The 20,307-nt window shown below is 36.5% G+C and overlaps 2 protein-coding genes across 3 annotated transcripts; both read left to right on the plus strand.

The window, feature by feature from the left end:
• The first annotated feature begins 486 nt into the window (after window positions 1-486).
• Window positions 487-5,140, plus strand: LOC115424463 (cell division cycle 37, HSP90 cochaperone). Its single transcript, XM_030141738.1, has 9 exons — window positions 487-560; window positions 743-865; window positions 1,079-1,360; window positions 3,016-3,121; window positions 3,280-3,395; window positions 3,691-3,813; window positions 3,958-4,140; window positions 4,229-4,300; window positions 4,437-5,140. Exons 2-9 carry the CDS (start codon window positions 758-760, stop codon window positions 4,575-4,577), a joined length of 1,131 nt encoding a protein of 376 aa, XP_029997598.1. The 5' UTR covers window positions 487-560; window positions 743-757; the 3' UTR covers window positions 4,578-5,140.
• Window positions 5,141-7,315: 2,175 nt separating this feature from the next.
• On the plus strand, window positions 7,316-19,610 carry tyk2 (tyrosine kinase 2). 2 transcript variants are annotated; one of them, XM_030141351.1, is made up of 24 exons: window positions 7,316-7,474; window positions 8,704-8,905; window positions 9,049-9,172; window positions 9,256-9,388; window positions 10,048-10,211; window positions 10,451-10,829; window positions 10,913-11,098; window positions 12,429-12,586; window positions 12,673-12,790; window positions 12,883-13,066; window positions 13,201-13,319; window positions 13,424-13,594; window positions 13,683-13,770; window positions 14,028-14,155; window positions 14,560-14,695; window positions 15,984-16,135; window positions 16,225-16,375; window positions 16,460-16,551; window positions 16,634-16,823; window positions 17,170-17,288; window positions 18,486-18,658; window positions 18,745-18,862; window positions 18,978-19,088; window positions 19,170-19,313. In XM_030141351.1, the coding sequence occupies exons 2-24, from the start codon at window positions 8,722-8,724 to the stop codon at window positions 19,311-19,313; spliced, it is 3,522 nt and encodes a 1,173-aa protein (XP_029997211.1). In that variant the 5' UTR covers window positions 7,316-7,474; window positions 8,704-8,721. The 2 variants fall into 2 exon arrangements, with proteins under 2 accessions (XP_029997211.1, XP_029997212.1); XM_030141352.1 differs by lacking the exon at window positions 7,316-7,474 and having other exon boundaries at window positions 8,722-8,905; window positions 19,170-19,610.
• The last annotated feature ends 697 nt before the right edge of the window (window positions 19,611-20,307 follow it).

A 20,307-nucleotide genomic window follows, 5' to 3' on the forward strand; every position in this document is an offset into this window, starting at 1 on the left:
TCCACAGTTTTTTGGTGTATGAACAATGCCAGAAGAGGTGCCTAGGTGTTGCTGTATTTTTATTTATTTATTTTTTGACTGTAGAATTTTTTTTTTATGTTTTTTTCTTTTTTTTTTCTATTGAACAATGAACAATTGAACAGTACATATACATACTAATATTACATCAAAGTAGGATAAAAAAAAACAAAAAATAGTCACACTTATATTTTACATTTCCAATATATAGATATAAATATAAGCAAAAATGATAATGATAAAAAAATAAATAAATCAAAATTAAATAAAAACAAAAGCTCGAGGTATAAAAACAGAAATTATATAAATTAAATAAGATTATATACTTGACATAGTCTTTTAATTTTACTCGCTATAGAGTTTATAATGTTCTTCAAATTATCTAAATAATTGGGAAAGAAAATGCCTTGCTGCTGCAGTAGTGTGATATTATTTTTTACGTCTTGCGTCATCGTTAGCCTCTGCAACGCGCTGACGTCAACCGGAAATTTACAGCAATTCTTTCTAGAATTTTGTAGCAGTCAATCGCTAGCACACGCAAGGTAGGTTTATCGTTGTTGGTCTTGTCAAATCATAGTCAGTCACTGCTTTGGATATAAATACACATCTTTCGAAAGTGCAGAGGTCTTCTCTTAATTGTTTTGTTGAAAGAACATTCTTGAGAGCTACGTTTAAGACTTTAATTTAGCGGAGCCCTGTTCTAAGCTAACTCTGTTTGCGCTAGATTTCTGCTGGCATAATGTCGAGAATAGACTACAGCGTGTGGGACCACATTGAGGTGTCAGACGATGAAGATGATACCCACCCAAACATCGACACACCGAGTCTGTTCAGATGGAGGCACCAGGTAAGATTTTCAGAGATTTACAGTTGGATAATATTGTTTTATGGCGAGAAATAAAGGTGTACGTTACACTGAGCACGAGCTCGTAAGGGTAGATGTTGTCTGTGCAAGTTTGTTTTTGCAAATGCAATTAGACTCTTTTGAATAAACAAAAAAAGTTATATCTTAAGCATTACATCTGTTTGTGTCTGATTTTACAATATGTACATACTACAGGCACGTGTGGAGCGAATGGAAGAATTTCAAAAAAAAGGGGAAGAGTTATCTAAGGGACTCAGTGAAAGCCGGCGTAAATTGGCAGAGGCACAGAAGAAAGTAAAAGAGCTGAGCCTTTCAAAGACAGATGATTCCAAAGCAGAGCTGAGCAAAGCCCAGAGTGAGGAGAAGAAACTGAAAAAAGAGGAACGGGAGTGGGAGAAGAAGCTAGAGGATCACAATCGGGAAGAAAAGAAGATGCCATGGAATGTAGACACCCTCAGCAAGGATGGTTTCAGCAAGGTGAGGTAGTTATAGAAGGGTTGTTGGAAAGCTGACCAATTCTTCCACTAATTCTGGTAGTCTGTCACTTTGATTATTATTGGAGCACATATCTAACAAAACTATAAATCAACCAGTACAACATTTTTAAAAGAATAGAATCTTTTTTTGTCACATGACATTGAAATGGGAGCTGTGACAGTCCCCGATTTTACAAAAAAAAAACAAAAAAACGTGTAAATAAAATTTAAAAAAGTAAAAATTGGCATCTCAAATATAAATAATAGTAAAAAATAACAATAGAAAACAAAAAGAATCCAATACACAAGAAAACAATGTACATCGTCCAGTCAAAGCCAATTTAATAGTGGTAGTTTGGTGTAGAAAAATGTATGTTTGTTCACAGTGGTCACCCCTAAAATTTAACTTTGCCATGGATTAAGTTTTGGACTTCTTGAGACCCTAGATACCTGCTAAACTAAACATCTCAGTCTAATGAATAAATTCCTTAATTAGGATTTAATAACTGAATAAGCCGAATAATCAAACCCACACCAAAGAAAAAAATTGCTGACTCTTAAAAAAAGGAAAAAGTAGTTGACATGGCTTACTGTTATGACAAATGGAATATTTTTACACATCCCTTTCCTAACTCAATAGGTCTTTATCACTCAAAAATTAAGCCAAAGTGATTAGTAAAACCAGCTGTCAAAGTAGATGATTCTTTTTGTATTTATTTTAAACTCTTACTGTCTCTCAAAGTGGAGAAATGTGATATTGAAACCAAGATCTGTCATTACCAGTAGTGTATTAAACGAGTTATTGGTCAAAATGATGAATTGGTTTATCCCTAAACAAAATATAACTTGGTAAACTTAAAGCAATATTACAGATTTTTTTTATTCACGATCTCTATTCATTCATGACTGAATTAACTCCAGTATCATCATGGTCACAGTGGTTTATTTACATATTCAGCACTCTCAGATACTTGGATTTGATTGACTACAAAAGCAACAGATTCCTTTACAAATAACTGATCTGATTCAAAATGACAGAACAGGCTCACCAAATTTGACACTGAAAATATACATTGGTGCCTGTTCTTAAATACTCATTGCATTGTAACATTAGTAGCTACGGCTGTATCTCTTTGCTCACCAGAAGCTAAATACAAGCTAGAGCTGCACAAATAATCAAACTCCAATTGCAGTGTAAGCCTGTGCAACTATGTAATAGCAAAAGGCTGCAATTTAGAAGTTCAATGTGTATATAGTGCCATTAGATTCAGTGTCATGTTTCCTTTCTCATGTCTAGTTTGTTGGTTTGAGTAAAAAAAAAAAAAAAAAACACATTTCAAAGCAAATAGTGATTTATGTGTTGGCCTTGACCACCAAGCAGATAGACTAACTCAAATTACAATTGCAGTATTGTCCAAAACAATAACAATGTGTATTTTCATCAAATTGTGCAGCCCTAATACAAGACAAGGTTGGTAATGGTACTGGTTCTGAAAGCACAAGTGGGTCTGAGGGTAGCACATATTGGATCCCTTACACTTGAACTTAAATGTAGATCAATACACCACAATTTTCTTGAGATGTTTGTCCTGACATTTTCTAAACACACCGGAGCAGTAGTTTCTGATTATTATTTTGTAATGTTGTCGTCCCTAGAGCATTGTTAATGTCAAGCCAGAAAGTCAGGAAGAGACAGAGGAAGAGAAGGAGCAAAAGCATAAAACCTTTGTGGAGAAATATGAGAAGCAGATCAAACATTTTGGTAAGCATTATTGGCATTCATCATCTGTTCTTCAGGCTGTTCGTTTTTGAAAGTAGTAGTATTGCTTCAGGGGTGACACAGCGGTGCAGTTTTAAGTACTGTCGCCTCACAGCAATTACTGAATGAATGGTAATTCTGTACTGCTGTTTTTACCAAAGGCATGATGCGACGTTGGGATGACAGCCAAAAGTATCTGTCTGACAACCCTCATCTAGTGTGTGAAGAGACTGCTAACTACCTGGTGATCATGTGCATTGACCTTGAAGTTGAGGAGGTAAATGCTTCAAAACAGAAGATATTCTGCACCCTCTTATATTGTATTTAGTACGTTTTAGTATTTACTTATTTATTTGCACATCACAAATAACGAGAAAAAAAATATAAAAAGAAATTATCACACAAGTAACACCATTGCTAAACATACATATAACTTAACATATTGCTAATATTCTATTACTTAAGGATGGCTATCTAAACTGGTATAATTATATTTCTGATTTTTCTAGATTGCATTGATTGTTCTTTGAAAATGCACTTTATTCTAATAATAATTGTTGTTTCTTTTGTAGAAACATGCATTGATGGAGCAGGTGGCTCATCAGACCATCGTCATGCAGTTCATTTTAGAGTTGGCAAAAAGCCTCAAAGTGGACCCCCGTGGTTGCTTCCGTCAATTTTTTGCAAAGATTAAGGTGACATAGTGTGAACAACATTAATGCATTTTCATTTATTAAAGATTATGTTGTTGGTTAAATGACATTATTTTGCTCCAAGTAATATAAAAATCAGAAACATTTTTTTGTATGATTCATTAAACTGCATGTGTGCCTCTACAGACAGCAGATCAGCAATACCAGGAAGCTTTCAACGATGAACTGGAGTCGTTTAAAGAACGGGTTCGTGGAAGGGCGAAGATCCGCATAGAAAAGGCCATGAAGGAGTATGAAGAAGAGGAACGACAAAAGCGCCTGGGGCCAGGAGGGCTAGATCCTGTTGAAGTGTATGAGTCCTTGCCACCTGTAAGTTCTTTTGTTTTCAAGAAGCTTCTGTGTTTTCCTTTTTTCTCTTTGTAAATTAAAATGCATCACAATACATGTGTTTTTGCAGGAGATGCAGAAATGTTTTGATGAAAAGGACATCCAGATGTTACAAGATGTTATTAGCAAAATGGACCCAACGGTAAGCTAATATTTTGCGTAAAGTATATTAGGAAAGATAATCGGCATGAGTATGTGTGGAATTATCGATCATCGCAGTCTTTTGATGATTCTTACTATAGATCATGTGATAAACGTGACTATGATACTCCATTTAGGAAGCGAAGGCTCACATGAAGAGGTGCATAGAATCTGGGCTCTGGGTCCCAAACTCCAAGACAGACGATGGAGATGAAAAAGAGGAGGATCCTACCTACGAAGAAGTGAAACAGGAGCAGGAAGAAACTAAGAAGGAATGACCAAGATTGCTTGTATGAAAATGAAATGCAAATGTACTTAATCGCTGTATTGCAACTCCACTATGTGTATGAATAGTTTGCCAATCAATGATCAATGAAATAACTTGTTTTAAATATCTAGCTCAGATTGTAGACCTTAGCATTCATCTAATGGCACAACTGCAGTTGTATCAAAAACTCCTGCTTGGGAAAGAACCTGTTGCTTGTGTTGAAGTCTATTGTTTTTATCCACACAAAATTTGTTTTCTTACATTTCTATGTAAACATGTTTGTTTTGTAGGTGTGCATGTACACACGTGCCTACCTGCATACTCTCTGTGATTGTATAGTTTTCAGACATTCAATACTTTTCAGGATGTTCATATATATATATTTTTTGTCCTTCTCAAATTTAAGATGGTTTGGCATTTAGGGCTTAAACAACCAGTGAATTTAAGTGGTTATTTCCCCAAAAGTGACATTTTCTACAGACTTGCTTAACTAAAGGTTGAATTGTATCCAACTACTCAAGGTGTGGCTGACTTGTTTTGAATGTGTATTTAGATTATAAGTCAAAAAACGTGTATGTAGTGTCTGTAGTGCTCTTATTCACTGTGTTTTAACGTGCAGCAAGCACATGAGTTCTCTAAGAAGCATTGGGTTCTTTCCAATATAACGTGCTTTTCATTATGATTCACTAGTGCGTGGGTTAAGTGGGTATACCCAGTTTTACTCAAGAGTCACTGACTGCTTGCATGGGTGCACAACAATTTGCATATAGGTTTCAGGCCTTGTTTTTACAGTTAGTGGCATATTGCCAAGTAGTGCTGCATAGGTGTGGTTTACACTCCTCACGCACCTTTTGTTTTGAAAGTAAGAAAGCTTTAACAGCTGAAACAGTGAAATGTCTTCAAATAAACTGACTATATTTCATATAACTAAGGAAAATCAGTTGAGAAAAATACTGATATTCTACAAGCTTTTCTGCAACAATATAGCATGCAATTATGGATTAAAAATACTAGCATTTGTCAGGACTCCCTTTGAAAACCATCTGAATGATACAAAACAAATCTCTAAACCTCCTACAGTTTTATGTTTGTGAATGACAGCTTCACAGCCCATTATTATTTGATACGAAAATTACATGAATCTAATGAACAGTAGGACAAAAATATTATAAACCATGTCTGGTCACTGAAAAAGTGCATGTCTGGCCACTTTTAGCTTTGTAAATCAGAGTAGTAAATATACATAAAACACAAAAATGTGCACAATAATTGCCTGCACAGAAAAGTTTAAGTCATGTTAAATGCTAAGGGAGGCCACAGTAAAAAAAAAAAAACACTTTAAAAATATTTCTTTATACATGTTTATATACCACCGACTGAGAATAACGTATAAATGGCTATTACAACTTGCTAAAACAAACCTGGTGGGAGTCTTTTTCAGTCCTCCAAAGCTTGTGTGTGGAGAAGTGCAATACTTCATACCAACTATAGGTTTAAATCTTACACATGTACAGTAAAAGCATAAGTTGTTTGTGACCCCAATACTAGACTTTCTTGACGAAATAGGCAACTAATTGAACCCTTTATTAATTTTTAAATCGGTTATATCACTGGTATTGCTAATATTTTAGGTGTAATGTCCAAAACATGAATATAACAAGCAATGAGGGAAAAAAGAAAAGAGTTTTTTTTTTTTAACTGAATCATCACTTTTAACATTACTGGTGATAAAAAGAAGCTGAAATATTGCACATTCAAATTTTTTTCCTCTGTGTATATAATATGATGTTCATACTATAGATGGTGTAGGGAGGTATTTTTGTTTGCATTTACCCCTATCTCCCCACATAGAAAACATACTTAACATGTTTTTTTGTTTGTTTTTTTTTTCAACTTTATTGAAAACATTTAAGTATACAGTACAAAAATTTGAACAAACATCAAGATGTCACAAAGTAAGAGGCATTTGAACATATAAGTTTAAGAAAATGAAAGATACAAAGCATAATACACAAATAATAGTATAGAAAAATAAATAAATAAAAATAACAGATCTAACAAATATAAATAAATAAATAAATACAACAGAGAGTTCAGTCAATATTAAATAATTGTTTCTAAATAGCCAAGGTGTTAGAGCTTTAAAAAAAAAAAAAAATAAATAAATATTATGGATAAATTCAAAAGATTTAATGTTATTTTCAAATTCCAATAGGAAGATTTTAAAATTTGGGTGTGTTTTAGTGTATTTATTTTTATGTATGTATGAAATTTTCCAAATAAGATGAACAAATTTACAACAAATTCTAAACTGTGAATATCATGTTTAAGATATGTAATTACATTTTGGGACGTTATAGTTATCTTATTATTACTTTTAGATATGATATATTTTTCAATTTTGGACCAGAAATTAAAAGAATGTTTACATAAAAAGAATAAGTGTACAGTATTTTCAGAGTAAGAATGACAAAAGTTACATATTTCTTCCACATCAGAGAATCGAGATAAAATGACATTGGAGGGATATACGTTATGTACAATTTTGAGATGTAAAATTCTAATTTGGTTTGTAATGCAGTATTTATATGGTAATGTCCATGCTTTTGACCACACAATTTTTGAGAAGGTTGAATTCCATAATGCTTTACAAACACACTTCACGTGCCCGCTGTACATCCTGTGAAGTGAGTACGTAGGTGCGTGCGTGCGTGTGTGCGTGCGCATGCTTGTGGAGGGAGTGGTCACGTAGGTTTCGGGAAGCAGCAGTTCGCTGTCGCACAGTTCACGGGAATCCGAAATAGGCGAAGGGGAAATACGCTTACAACACAATGAAGCCTGGCGTGCTGTTTCTTCTTCTTTCCGTGCTAAGTTTAATGTAATATCTCCAAACATTGACGCCAAAAGGTAAGACATTTAACAATTATTCGCTAAATGAACTGCTCTGGTCAGCTTTTGTTTTTATGGGCTGTGTTTGCGTAAAAAACGCAGCGTAAAGTCTAGGGAACCCATGTTTTTGGGCCACACGGTGACGCATTAGCTCTGTATGACAGTGTAATATAGAAATTATAGACCTGTTGTTTCGTTATAGTTCTAAATTGGTGCGTAATGTAAAGATAAACTCGAAGTGTTTATATCCGGAAGACCTTTTAAATGTGTTTTATCTACCCGAGCTGCAATGTTTTAGTTATTTCAACCTATATACCATGCCTTAAAAAACTTTTACTCCTTATTTCCGTCTATAATTAACACTGTGATATCCAGGAAAACACATATTACTATTATTATTACTATTACCCTTTATAGGGCACCCATAGATATACTCTGAAGTTTAAAATGTCAACCGTAGTGTGTTATTGGAGGACATAACAAGACTTTATTACTTTTTTTGACATTTATTGTGATGTAGAAAATCAAAGTCAATGAAGTTACCATATTTGGTTCCTTGCCTGTAAGTGGCAAAAAAAAAAAAAAAAAAAAAAAAAATCCAAGAAATATATCGTCAGCTTCCTGACAAAACCTGCTATGTGACTTTTGGTAAATTTTACAGGAGAAACAAAAATCTGTTTATATAACAGGAAACTGAAATATGACAAAAAAAACATATCTGTTCCTTTAATGCGGGTACTTATGATGGAATGTCAACAACTTTCACAGGAGACTGAAATTTGAAGCTATAATAGGGGAGATGGCAGGTTTTTATTCCCAACCAAAAATGTCACATAGTAGGTTTTATCATGAAGCTGACAATATATAAAAAATACAAGTATGTAATGTAAAAGGAACAAGTGATAGAACATTAGAATGTCACTTTTAGAACATTAGAACAACGGACGTGCAGATCCAAACGTCTGTCAACATACACATTATCTCGTTGAACATCATTCCTCACACTAGTTCCATTACTTCCTGGTACCTAACAAAGCAAGTACACTCACTGTTTATGCAGAGGTGGACCTTACAGACCCTGTAGACCACATTGGACCTGAGATTGCAGACTCAGTGTCCTAACTGTTGCTCTCACTGTCTTGTAATGTGTGTGGAAATAACCAAAAATAGTCACTTTCCTGATAAAGGGTTAATGTGTGCGTAAATCCATGACACTTACTCATGGTTATGTTTTGCGTGTGTTCCAGTGATATAGGTTGTCCACTATGTCAGGGAACAGGTTGTCCAGGCGTGCAAGATCAGGGGCTGGCCCAGGTATGACTGAGCCTCCTCAGGGTAAAGGCATCCATGTTTATCTGTTCTGGTCGCCACAAGGGGAGAAATATCTGTCCCACACAAGCGGAGAGGTCACAGCAGAGGATCTGTGCATCACTGCTGCCGAGGCCGTAGGTGGGTATGGCAGCCCTGACCATAATGACCCAGACACATCCAGATGGGAGCTGTTTGTGTTCCACTGTAATTGTCCTTTTTCGTGTGGCTCTTTGGCCTGCCACTGGTAATAGTGTGTAACCTCTCTCTTTATTCTTCTCCAGGGATAACACCTCTGTGCCATGTGTTGTTTGCCCTGTATGAACCACTGAAAAGCTGTTGGTACAGTCCAAAACATATTTTCAGGCCAGATGAAAACTCCTCCCTTGTGCTTCACTACTGTATGAGGTCAGTCTGTCGCAAGTGTTGACTCGATGAATGTTGCATAAGTTGTCAGCTGGTGTCTGAGTAGCTATTTCCTTTTGTTTAAGGTTTTACTTTCGGAATTGGCATGGACAGAACAAGAGCGAACCAACTGTATCCCGTTACGGCCTCAGGTCTGGGTCAGATCAGGGAGGTTCTCCGTTGTTGGAGATTACATCCCTGGAGTATTTATTCTCCCAGGTTTGTATTTAACATTCAATGTGGCTCAATGTGTCATAATTAATATTCAGCTTTTTTTTTAAACTTCTTTTTATTGGGGTTTTTCCAAATACAAGTACATTTCAAACAAGGTACAATGAGATGCATATGTATGTATGTATGTATGTATGTATGTATGTATGTATGTATGTGTGTGTATAGATAGATAGATAGATAGATAGATAGATAGATAGACAGATAGATTTACTTTATTAATTCCCAAGGGGAAATTCAAAATACAAAATACGGTCACTGCTCCACAAAAATAGTCATACCACATCAGCAATCAGTCAATCAATCAATAAATGCATATATTATAAGTTCCCGAAAGGGGAAATGGAAGATGGGTGAATAAATAAATACGCACATAACATACACACCAAACCAAACAAAACCAGACAAAACACAGTAACAACAGGAGGAAAAAAAAAACACACAGAGGATGCTCTTTGTTTTATTTTTTGTTTGTTTGCTTGTTTTTTTTTACCTATTTATGAAAGGGTATTTTTAATATAATAGTCAAAGAATGGTTGCCATGTTGAATAAAATATGCCTCCTTTGTTCTGTAGGGAGTATTGAAAATTCAGTTTTTTTGTTGTGCTCAGAAACCTATTTGTTTTTTCTTGTCTTATCTCCAAAAGGCTAAATATGAATTTGTGAATGAAGTCGTACAAATGGAAGACGTTAAGACAGAGGAAGAGCTGAGTCGCTTCAAAAATGAGAGCTTGGGAATGGCTGTACTTCACCTTTCACACCTGGCCATGCAGACAGGCAGCACCCTACAGGATGTTGCTGAAAAAGTCGGGTAATAAATTTAGGAGTCAGAATAATATAGCTGAAACACTTGCTGTTCAAGATTTTACTCTGTTGTTATTAGTACGTATTTAAAGGTGAAATAACACAAATGATTCACTGATAGTAAATCTAATAATCTAAGCAAATACATTTTAGATAATTTTTTCAGTGCTATTTTGTTTCTTATGGATTATTAAGATTCTTCTCTAACTAGATTCGGATGGTATTAACATGTATATCTCTTTTTAGCTTCCTACGCTGCATTCCAAGGTCTTTTGCCAAACACATCTCCAAAGACAACTTCCTGACAAAAATCAGGATCCGGCGAGTGTTTGCAGACTTTGTTCGGACTTTCCAACAGCACACAGTGGATAAGGGGCGACTGGGTGCCCAGGAGATCATGTATAAGTACATCTCAACTCTTGAACACTTGGCACCACGCTTTGGGACAGAGACTTTTTTCGTGTCTCACCTAGAAATAAGGAAAGATGGAGACGGAAGTAGCTCTTATTCCAACAGCACTCATGCCCAGGGTGTCTCAAAGGACAACTATAGTGCACCTTCCACACATGAAATAATGGTTTGTGGCCCCAAGGGAATCCAGTGGAGGAAGGTCACAGCTCAAAAGGTTTGTCAGAATAAAACTGCAGTGATCTCATGTTGCATTTTGCCATTGTGTTGAGTTTCCACTTAATCAGTATCTTTACCTAGGCTCAAGCAAACACATACCTCAGGAATGACTACATGAACTACGTGAGAATAACAAGACCTCAATCCAGCCAAACAAATGCGAATGCTCCTGATGAGTGGACCTCCTTCTGTGATTTTCCTGAAATTACTCACATAGCCGTCACAGAAAGCATCGTGTCCATTATCACTGAGGATAACCGCTCCATGGTGAGAGTGCTTGTGTACTGTTTTATGTACAGCCTGTAGCGCAGTTGTTATTTGGTAAATGAGTCTCCTTGTAATGCATTAGCGTAATTGATATATTTTACTCCAGTCTTTCAAATAATCAATTTGGTTATTGTTTAAAGTGTGGCTGAATACATGGTAAGCATTAGGGGTGGGGAAACATATGATACAATACTATCACGACACTTGATACTTTATGTCTATGATAGATCTAAATGTCTGTGTAACCGAAGAAGAAAAAATACACCTATTAGAGGGAAAAAAATAGGAGTTATGTATTTATCTACTACATTGGGGTGGCAGTTTTTCATCTGTCATTTCAGCGCAGTCATCACATTCTGTAAAAGTGCATACAGACTAAGCTTAGTGCATCTTTAACTCACACAGACTGCAACTTCCATGTCTATGTGCACCATAGATCTTAGTGAAAATATTAATATTAGGTGTCCATGTATCAACTAGAATGTAACTGATACAAATAGAACATGTAAACAGATATGACTGTGTGTGTGGATGGTAAACCCATAAAGACCTAATGTTACTTTTATGACAGCTCCCTCTCTATTTAATCTTTCTTAAATGATATATCAGCATTTATTATAATATTATCCTCTGTATTTTGCATTTTTTTTCCAGTGAAAATCATGTGTAAATAAAAGCTCAGATTAAACATGATGGTTATTATCCCAGAAACAGAGAAAACTGAAGAAAAAGTGACTTTTTCAGTGAAATATATCAATAACTGAACATAAACCAAGCGATTCCGTCCACTGTCATTTATCAAACTATACTGGTTTTACTGGTGAATCAATGCTGTAGACGATAACAGTGTTTTCATGTTTAAGACGGAGCCTCTGAATCTCCAAATGGGTCATATCTGATGACCATGACAAGATGAAAAACTGCATTTTACCTGAATTATTTACATATATTGTTAGGATTATTGGTTCTAAAGTTATTAAGCATTTTGGATCTTTGGGTCTTAATGGGTTAATATAGGACTTGTCAACGAAATCTGATAACCTGATTAACTTCTGATTAACTTCAGAAGATGCATTTTCAGTGTAAAAACTGGTTGACCTCTAGTATGAATATGTCTCATTACTTAATTTTTAGAGTAATGAGCCACCCCCCTGTGAGCCATAAGCTTGCACATCTAGACTTCATATACTCTACAGTTTTATGCATCTGTCAGTAAAGAAGCTTTAGGTTTTGCTATGCTTTGGGCATTTTATTCTGATGTTTTGAATATGTGCGTCTGTAGGTGGAAGCTCTGATTGTAAGCTACTGGTATTTCTATATGTGTATGTAGGAGGTTCAGATGAACTCCAGCCAGGAGGCTCGTTCCTTCATCTCCCTTCTAGATGGATACTACCGGCTGACTGCAGACGCCCACCACTATCTTTGTCATGAAGTGGCTCCCCCAAGGGTAGAGCTGAGTGAAGCTAATGGACTGCATGGACCTATGCAGTGAGTTTTTTTCTTATTACACACTCAGATACAAAGTTGCATTTAAGAAAAGCTGCATTATATTGAATGTCTGGTGTCTTTTCCAGTGATGATTTCGTGCTACAGAAGCTGAAAAAGGAGGCAACAGAGGAGGGAGCTTTCCTTGTACGTTGGAGTGCTCTTGACTATCGCCGCATCATCCTCGCCGTTCTGAACAAAAATGAGGCAAGTCAACAACACCCACACTCTTACAGCGGTGGTGAAGTTTTTCAGCTTCTGTGGGGACACTTGTGTTTATATGTACTTTCTCCACATAGAATGGATTGACACCGAGCCACAAGCAGTTTCGGATTCAGCATAAGGGTTCGGTGTTCTGTCTGGAGGGCTGGGATAAAGAATTCTCCAGTGTAAAGGAGCTCACAGACAGCCTCAAAACATTTGTGCTCAAGTCTGGTCCAGACAGCTTTACTGTTAGAAAGTGCTGCTTGCCACGACAAGCTGGTTAGTGTTCATTGAATCTTGTTAATTCTTGACATATTTTGCCATTTGTGCTCAAAATCACTGGTTTATTTTATGACTGAACTACAGCATTGTTGAATATTTTAAACCTTAGAGTTTGTGTTAATGTTTTGTAGAGCTCTCCAATCTTCTGGTGATGAGGCAAGGTATCAGTCACCGTGTTCACAGGGACTCTCTGTCCCGGAACATGACCCAGTTGCGCTTCCACCAGATCAAGGATAAAGAAATTGTACAGGTGATGGGACCCAGCTGCCGCCTCCCTATTCCTATTTGTCTCAATGATCCAAATTTGAGTTCTCATCTGTGTAACTGACCCAGTGAATGTGTGTTTCTATACAGGAACTGCATTTGGGTCGTGGAACAAGAACCAACATTTACTCAGGACGTTTGCTGGTGCAGGGTGGAGGGTTTAATGATGAGTATGATGAATTCAACAACAACTTCACAGATCTTAAAGGGACCAGAGTGGTTCTCAAAATTCTAGACCAAAGCCATAAGGATATTGCACTAGTAAGAAGTCACGAAAATGTTATTTGGTATTAACATGTCTGTGTGAATTTGATGTCTTCTTTCAGTAATCTTTCTTTTGTCTTTTAAGGCATTTTTTGAAACCGCAAGTCTCATGAGCCAAGTATCCCATAGTCACCTGGTGTTTGTACATGGTGTGTCTGTCAAAGGATCTGAAAGTAAGAATAATTACACTGTTCACCTGTTTTAAAACCTAACTTCTACTTTTAGGTTCGCGACTTCTTGTTTATGACTTCCTGATCGTAACTGTGATCATTGTGCAGTAGAAAATGTTTGATTTTTTTGTGTGAAGTGTACCGTGTAATGCAAAGTCACACTAATCTCTCTCCATGTTCCATTCATGTGAGGATGCTATTTGGTTATATGTTTGCTTATGGCTATGATAAACCTCTCAGACTTGTTTCTATCTTTACAGACATCATGGTTGAAGAATATGTGGAGTTTGGACCTCTGGATGTTTTCCTTCGTAGAGAAAAAGCATCAGTTACTCCTCAGTGGAAATTTCTAGTTGCAAAACAACTTGCCAGTGCCCTTAGTTACCTTGTGAGTTCATGCCCTTGTTTGCTTTTTTTTGTGATAAATTACAATCCAGTTCATTTAAATGACCAGTCAGCTGATTTCCCATTACAGTATATTGTTTAAGTAAAGTTATGCTAATGTTGTGCATTTATATCCAGCGATAGCCTTATGCTTGAGCAATCCGTTGTACGCTGCTGCTAAATGAATATCAGTAGTGCGATCTTTTGCATTTCAAACTGGACACTGTGTTCTAAGCTTTAGTCATGCAGGAAATGAAATAATCATATTATCACACCAAACATTAAGATAAGTGCAGCAAGTGAAGTTCACTTTTACCACCACTTTTACTACCACAAGAAGTGTCATAATATTTTCTAATCATATTCTGCATCTCACATAGTTAACACTAATGCCATTAATGTTTGCAGGAGCCCAAGCAGCTCGTTCATGGAAATGTCTGTGCCAAGAACATCCTTGTGGCCAGGAAAGGTCTGGAGCATGGTACTACTCCTTTTGTGAAGCTGAGTGATCCAGGGATTGCCCTAAATGTCCTGTCACGGGAAGGTCAGTAGCAGCAACTAACTGTTTGCAAGGAAGTGTCCTACAAGCATCCTGTATTTTAAGTAATGTTCTGTTTTATTCTAATCAGAAAAAGAACACAGGAAACTTTAACCAGCCCACTTCCTGTGACATGCTTCCTGCTGTCTTGCAGATTTAACTCACAATGTGTCACTATATCTGTCCAACAATAAAACAAACCCTCTCAAATGTACTAATGACCTACTTTGCAACCAGCCCCTCAGTTCTTAATTTGTACCACTACATGTCCTTTGCTTGACTCCTAATCATGTTAGTTCAACTCACCCAAGATACAAGTGGGGGAGTCAAAGAGGAAATGTGAAGAGAGAGGATCTGAGTAAACAGGCATTTAACAAAATGAGACATTTTTGTCCCAGAGCTGTCATTTTAAATAAATGTCAGTTAAACATGACTTGTACATTATCTGTCTGACATTCTGAGACAGTTACAGTTATATTTTATGATCTGTCAGATGAATATTCATGTAAACTAATCATTAATTTTTAATTTAATTCCCAACATGGCATAATGCATCAGGAGGTGATTTAAGGACGTCATCCTTTTTTTTTTAGACACAAATACAACTCCTAAATGAGGAAAACTTAAATTTTTAAAGCCCTGTACCTGCTGTGTTTTGTAAAAGCCAGACATGTGTCATACATCTTTGAGTCATCACAGGTCTTATCGCTAAACCTATTATTATCTGTGGTCGTCAATCCACATTACACACTCAATAGTCATTTTAGGGGTCTGAAATATTCTTAAAGATGACATGTCAAGATCAATTTTTGTTTCACAAGTGAGACAAAAAATAGGGAAATGAGAAGTGCCTCACATCTTTCTGTGATTAAGAGTCTGTGGCAATACTCCTTAATTGAGCTCATGTATTCAAAGAGAATCAAAAGGATATTTAATTGTGTATTTCTGCATATCTTAAAAACAATTAGGCATATGTTAGATATTTTGTTATTGGATTGGTGCCCAGATGTAGAGAAATCTATAATTTTATTTAGTATGAGGTCTGCTGCATTTGAATATGCATCACTAAAGGCTATGTGAATACAATTTTAAGACATTACCTTGTCTGTAAACATGACATGTCAGATTTTTCTCTGCTGTGATGGTGAAAATAACCCACATTATCCCTTGCTACTTCCTAATGTCATCAAACTACAATTTACAGATGACTAACTGTGAGATGCTGTGTGTAGGTATCACTTAAAACAGCAAAAGTTAAACCAATAGTTCTTATTTTTACTATTTTGCACTGCAGAGCGTCTGGAGCGTATCCCGTGGATTGCCCCTGAGTGCATTGACAGTGGTGCGCCCATTGGCAGTGCTGCTGACCAGTGGAGCTTTGGAGTCACACTGCTGGAAATCTGCAACAACGGTGATCTTCCAATGAGTGCCAGCACATTGGCTGAGGTAGCTAGAGCTGTAACTACCATCGTATCTTAAACAGTCACAATCTTCAGATGTTTCGAGTCAAACACCAGAACATTTCTCCTTTGCAGAAAGAGCGCTTTTACCAGCAGAGGGGCCGTCTAGCTGAGCCATCTTCCCAGGAACTGGCCAGGTTCATCAGCATGTGCTTGACCTATGAACCCACAGAGAGGCCGTCATTCCGTTGTGTGCTTAGAGAGCTCACTGAGATCATGAACAAGAGTGCGTTCTTACCTGGCAAAGCCTAGTTTGTTTTCATTCATTTTTAGTGCATTTAATAAACAGATGTTTGTTGTCTTGGCACAGATCCTGATATATCCCTGAGTAACCCGCTCCCTGGCATGAACCAAAGTGTGTTCCATAAACGCTATCTGAAAAAGATGAGGGACTTAGGAGAGGTAAGTTCTAATGCTATTTCACTAGCGATTACATCTTCCTGTGCATCAGAGTGTATTCCACAGCTCATTGTTGTGTCTGTAGGGTCACTTTGGAAAGGTGACTCTCTACATGTATGATCCGGCCAACGATGGGACAGGAGAGTGTGTGGCAGTGAAAGCTTTGAAACAAGAGAATGGTCATGTGCCTGATGGCTGGATGAAGGAGATTGAGATCCTGAAATCGCTTAATCACTGCAACATTGTCAAGTATAAGGGCTTGTGCACTGAACTGGGTAAGTCCTCAGATCCCATCTATGTGGCTGTCACAGTCTGTTTCAAACATATTTTATTAAAATGCGTCACCGTACAGTGTTTCTATATCTGGAGTGTTTAGTGAGTATAGATCTGTCAGCTTGCAGTGCACAATGGATAATTCAGGGAATTGAATTTTGGTCCCTGGTGTTTTTCTGCAAATATTCCAACACTTTTTCCTTTGTATGTCAATATATTGAGTTTTTAACACAAAGCATGCTGAACACCACAACCTCCTCACCACCAGGACAGACAATAAGACTTTCTCACCTTTGAAAGGTAATGGAAACATAAAGATAAAAGCTCTGTTGCATTGTCCTTTGGCAGGAGGACAAGTGGTGCAGCTAATAATGGAGTACCTTCCTCTGGGGAGTCTGCGAGAGTATCTTTCCAAACGAAAGCTGGGTGTGCCCCAGTGCCTTCTTTTTGCTCAACAGATCTGTGAGGTGAGTTTATACATATATGTGAGTATCTGTGAACCTTCTTGACGAACACCATCAGTTAAACTGTTCCCCTTTTTTTCAGAAGAAGCTTTTTCCCCCTTCCTTCTTAAAAGCTCCCATACACTTTACATCACATTAAACTTTAATTCAATTCTACCACAAGGCTTCTCCTCGTAGCTATTACTTAATTTTATTGGAGTCAAGGAATTTAATTGCACTTGCATTATGTTACATTCTGCTCTCTCTCAATAACCAGGAAGTAAACACTTAGAATGCAGTCTATTGTCATAACAGACACTTATGCACATCTGTCATTTATTTTCCCCCTCATATCTGTCAGTATATCTCTATTCACATCCATAACTCAAAAACAACCATGAATTTTGATTTAAGGATTTTACACAAGTTAAGTCTGTCCAATATCTCTGTCCTCCTAGAAAATGGTCTGGATCCGGAATTTTTAAAGTATTCTTTGTCATTCTTTTTTATTTTTCTGTGAGTTACAGAAGTTATTGCTCTGAAAAACAAAACAAAACAAACATATTCTCTATGACAGTATTAAGCTGAATGATTAATTTATGGCTGATTTGGAAGATAATCCAGAACTGAGAGTATATTTTCTTTTCATACAATAGTCTATATCCGACAGCCATACATAAACATTCATAGTCAGTAAGTTCAGATTTTTTTATTTTTGTTTTTTCATATTGTTCATTCATTAACTCTCAGTCTAATAAAAATACTATCATTGTTAAAGCCAAGGAGTATGTGTTAAGGGTTAAGGAATAGATGTATAACATATATATATATATATATATATATATATATATATATATATATATATACTTTTTTTTTTTTTTCACAACATAGTGGAATTATTCAGTGTGGTGGATATGATCTAAAGGGGCGAAGGTCTGCTGTCTCTGATTTTTTTTTTAGTAAATGTAGAAATGACATTCACAATTATAATCTAGAGGTTTTTTATCCATTATCAAAAAATATAGGCCTACTTTATGAATGTACAATCAATTTTGTATTGCAAAGACCAAACAAATGAGAAATATTGTGAAATTAATTATGCTCGAGTAAAAGTTATTTTTCTTTAATAGTTCTTCAGTGGTTGCTCTACGTTTTTTTTAGGTTTAATCCACATGTTGTCCCTTTCCAGCATATATTATATTGATGTCTTTCCTTTTAAAGGGGATGGAGTACTTGCACTCAAAGCGATACATCCATAGAGACCTCGCTGCCCGCAATGTCCTCGTGGAAAATGACAGTTTGGTAAAGATCGGAGACTTTGGCCTGACAAAGTACATCCCTGAAGGAGAGATCTACTACCGTGTGCGTGAGGATGGAGACAGTCCTGTGTTTTGGTGAGTTCATGCAGTATTCAACTATAGTCAGTGCCTTATTTTAAGATTTTGGCCACTAAACTGAACTGTTTTCTTGTATGGTGTAGGTATGCTATTGAATGCTTGAAAGAGAGCAAGTTCTCCTTTTCCTCTGACATCTGGTCTTTTGGTGTGACATTGTACGAGATCCTGACCCGCTGTGACCATCGCCAAAGCCCTCCAACAGTAAGTCATCACTGGCCTCTGATAACAAACACTCCTGCACATTTTCAGATGAAGCTAATCGAGTAACCATGTGATCCATGCGTTAAACAAACTATGTGCCTCTTCGTCTATGTAGAAGTTCTTTGAAATGATGGAGTCGGCTGAGGGACAGATGACTGTGATGGTACTCATCAAACTGTTGGAGAAACAGCTGAGATTGCCTTGCCCCAAAGAATGTCCACATGAGGTAAGGAAAAATCAACATTCAACGAACTGACATTTCTGTGCTATGCCAAGTAGTCTGAGATTCCTTCCTTCTCGTCAACAGGTGAAAATCTTAATGGAGCAGTGTTGGGCTGCAGACCCTTCAAAACGGCCACCATTCAGTTCCCTCATCGAAAGGTTTAAGGGTATTCGGCAAACATATGACTGGCAGCCTAACATAAACTTCTCCTTGGCTCAGATCTGCTGAGAAGGCCTGCTCGTAGCACTATGTAGCACTATGGCAGTTATATAGTGTGTTTCCTACAGTTCGATGCATGTACTTACATAAATGTGTATAGGCTTCCTTTTGATAAAAGTATACTGTGGTTCTTTCACCTCTTATATGGGATATTAACACAAGAGTAAAATCAATTTGTGGGTTTTCTTTTTGGTTGACAAATTAACCCATAAAGACCCAAACAGCCACTGGCGACGAATACCATCTACTGATCTAAACTGTTTAATACCTGTCCATCTACTAATCCTATCAGTACATTTTAAAAAATAGCTGTAAAACACACTTTGTCATCTTTTCATGGTCATCAGATATGAGCCATTTGGATGTTCAGAGGCTCCGTAGTTACTGTGGAAAACACCCTCATCTTCTACAACATTGATTCACCAGTAAAACCCATGAAGCTGGATCAATGACAGTGGATGGAGACACTTGGTTTATGGTCAGTTAATGATATTTTTTGTTGAAAAAGTCATGTTTTCTTAATTTTTCTTGGTTTCTGATATTATGATAATCAACTTTCATCTAAGGTTTTATGACTATCTACATGGTCAGTGAATTAGATGTTGGAAAATACCTGATTTTCTTTGAAAAAACACAAAATATAGAGGATAATATTTACAATAAATGGTGATAAATAACTTTAAATAGGGAGGAAAATTAATTTGTGAACTGTCACAAAAGTAGCACTGGGTCCTTATGGGTTAAAACCAGACAGAAATTCAGTTAACTGATAACTTATAGGTTTGCATAGAGACGTATTGAAAATCTAAATTAGTACATTACAGTTTTGTTTTTTTTTAATGTTTGTACATTTTTGAATGTGTGTCAGCTTTACTTTATGTCTTGTATAAAACAGATAAAGAGTCTAATAAAACATTTTTCATATCCTTTTAATGTATGACTCAAATTGATTTCTCCTTATCAAAACATTAATGAAATGTATTGTGTAAACCTACTAGAGCTG

Source organism: Sphaeramia orbicularis, chromosome 8 (genome assembly GCF_902148855.1).
Source record: "Sphaeramia orbicularis chromosome 8, fSphaOr1.1, whole genome shotgun sequence".
Taxonomy (NCBI): Eukaryota; Metazoa; Chordata; class Actinopteri; order Kurtiformes; family Apogonidae; genus Sphaeramia; species Sphaeramia orbicularis.

What these genes read in the sequence shown, in the direction of transcription:
- LOC115424463 (XM_030141738.1), top strand. Translation starts at nt 758, where the DNA reads ATGTCGAGAATAGACTACAGCGTGTGGGACCACATTGAGGTGTCAGAC. An exon ending in GAAGCAGATCAAACATTTTG is followed by an intron (nt 3,122 to 3,279) that starts GTAAGCATTATT and finishes TTTTTACCAAAG; the next exon opens with GCATGATGCGACGTTGGGAT. An exon ending in TGTATGAGTCCTTGCCACCT is followed by an intron (nt 4,141 to 4,228) that starts GTAAGTTCTTTT and finishes GTGTTTTTGCAG; the next exon opens with GAGATGCAGAAATGTTTTGA.
- tyk2 (XM_030141351.1), top strand. Translation starts at nt 8,722, where the DNA reads ATGTCAGGGAACAGGTTGTCCAGGCGTGCAAGATCAGGGGCTGGCCCA. An exon ending in CTGCTTGCCACGACAAGCTG is followed by an intron (nt 13,067 to 13,200) that starts GTTAGTGTTCAT and finishes AATGTTTTGTAG; the next exon opens with AGCTCTCCAATCTTCTGGTG. An exon ending in AAATGTCCTGTCACGGGAAG is followed by an intron (nt 14,696 to 15,983) that starts GTCAGTAGCAGC and finishes TTTGCACTGCAG; the next exon opens with AGCGTCTGGAGCGTATCCCG.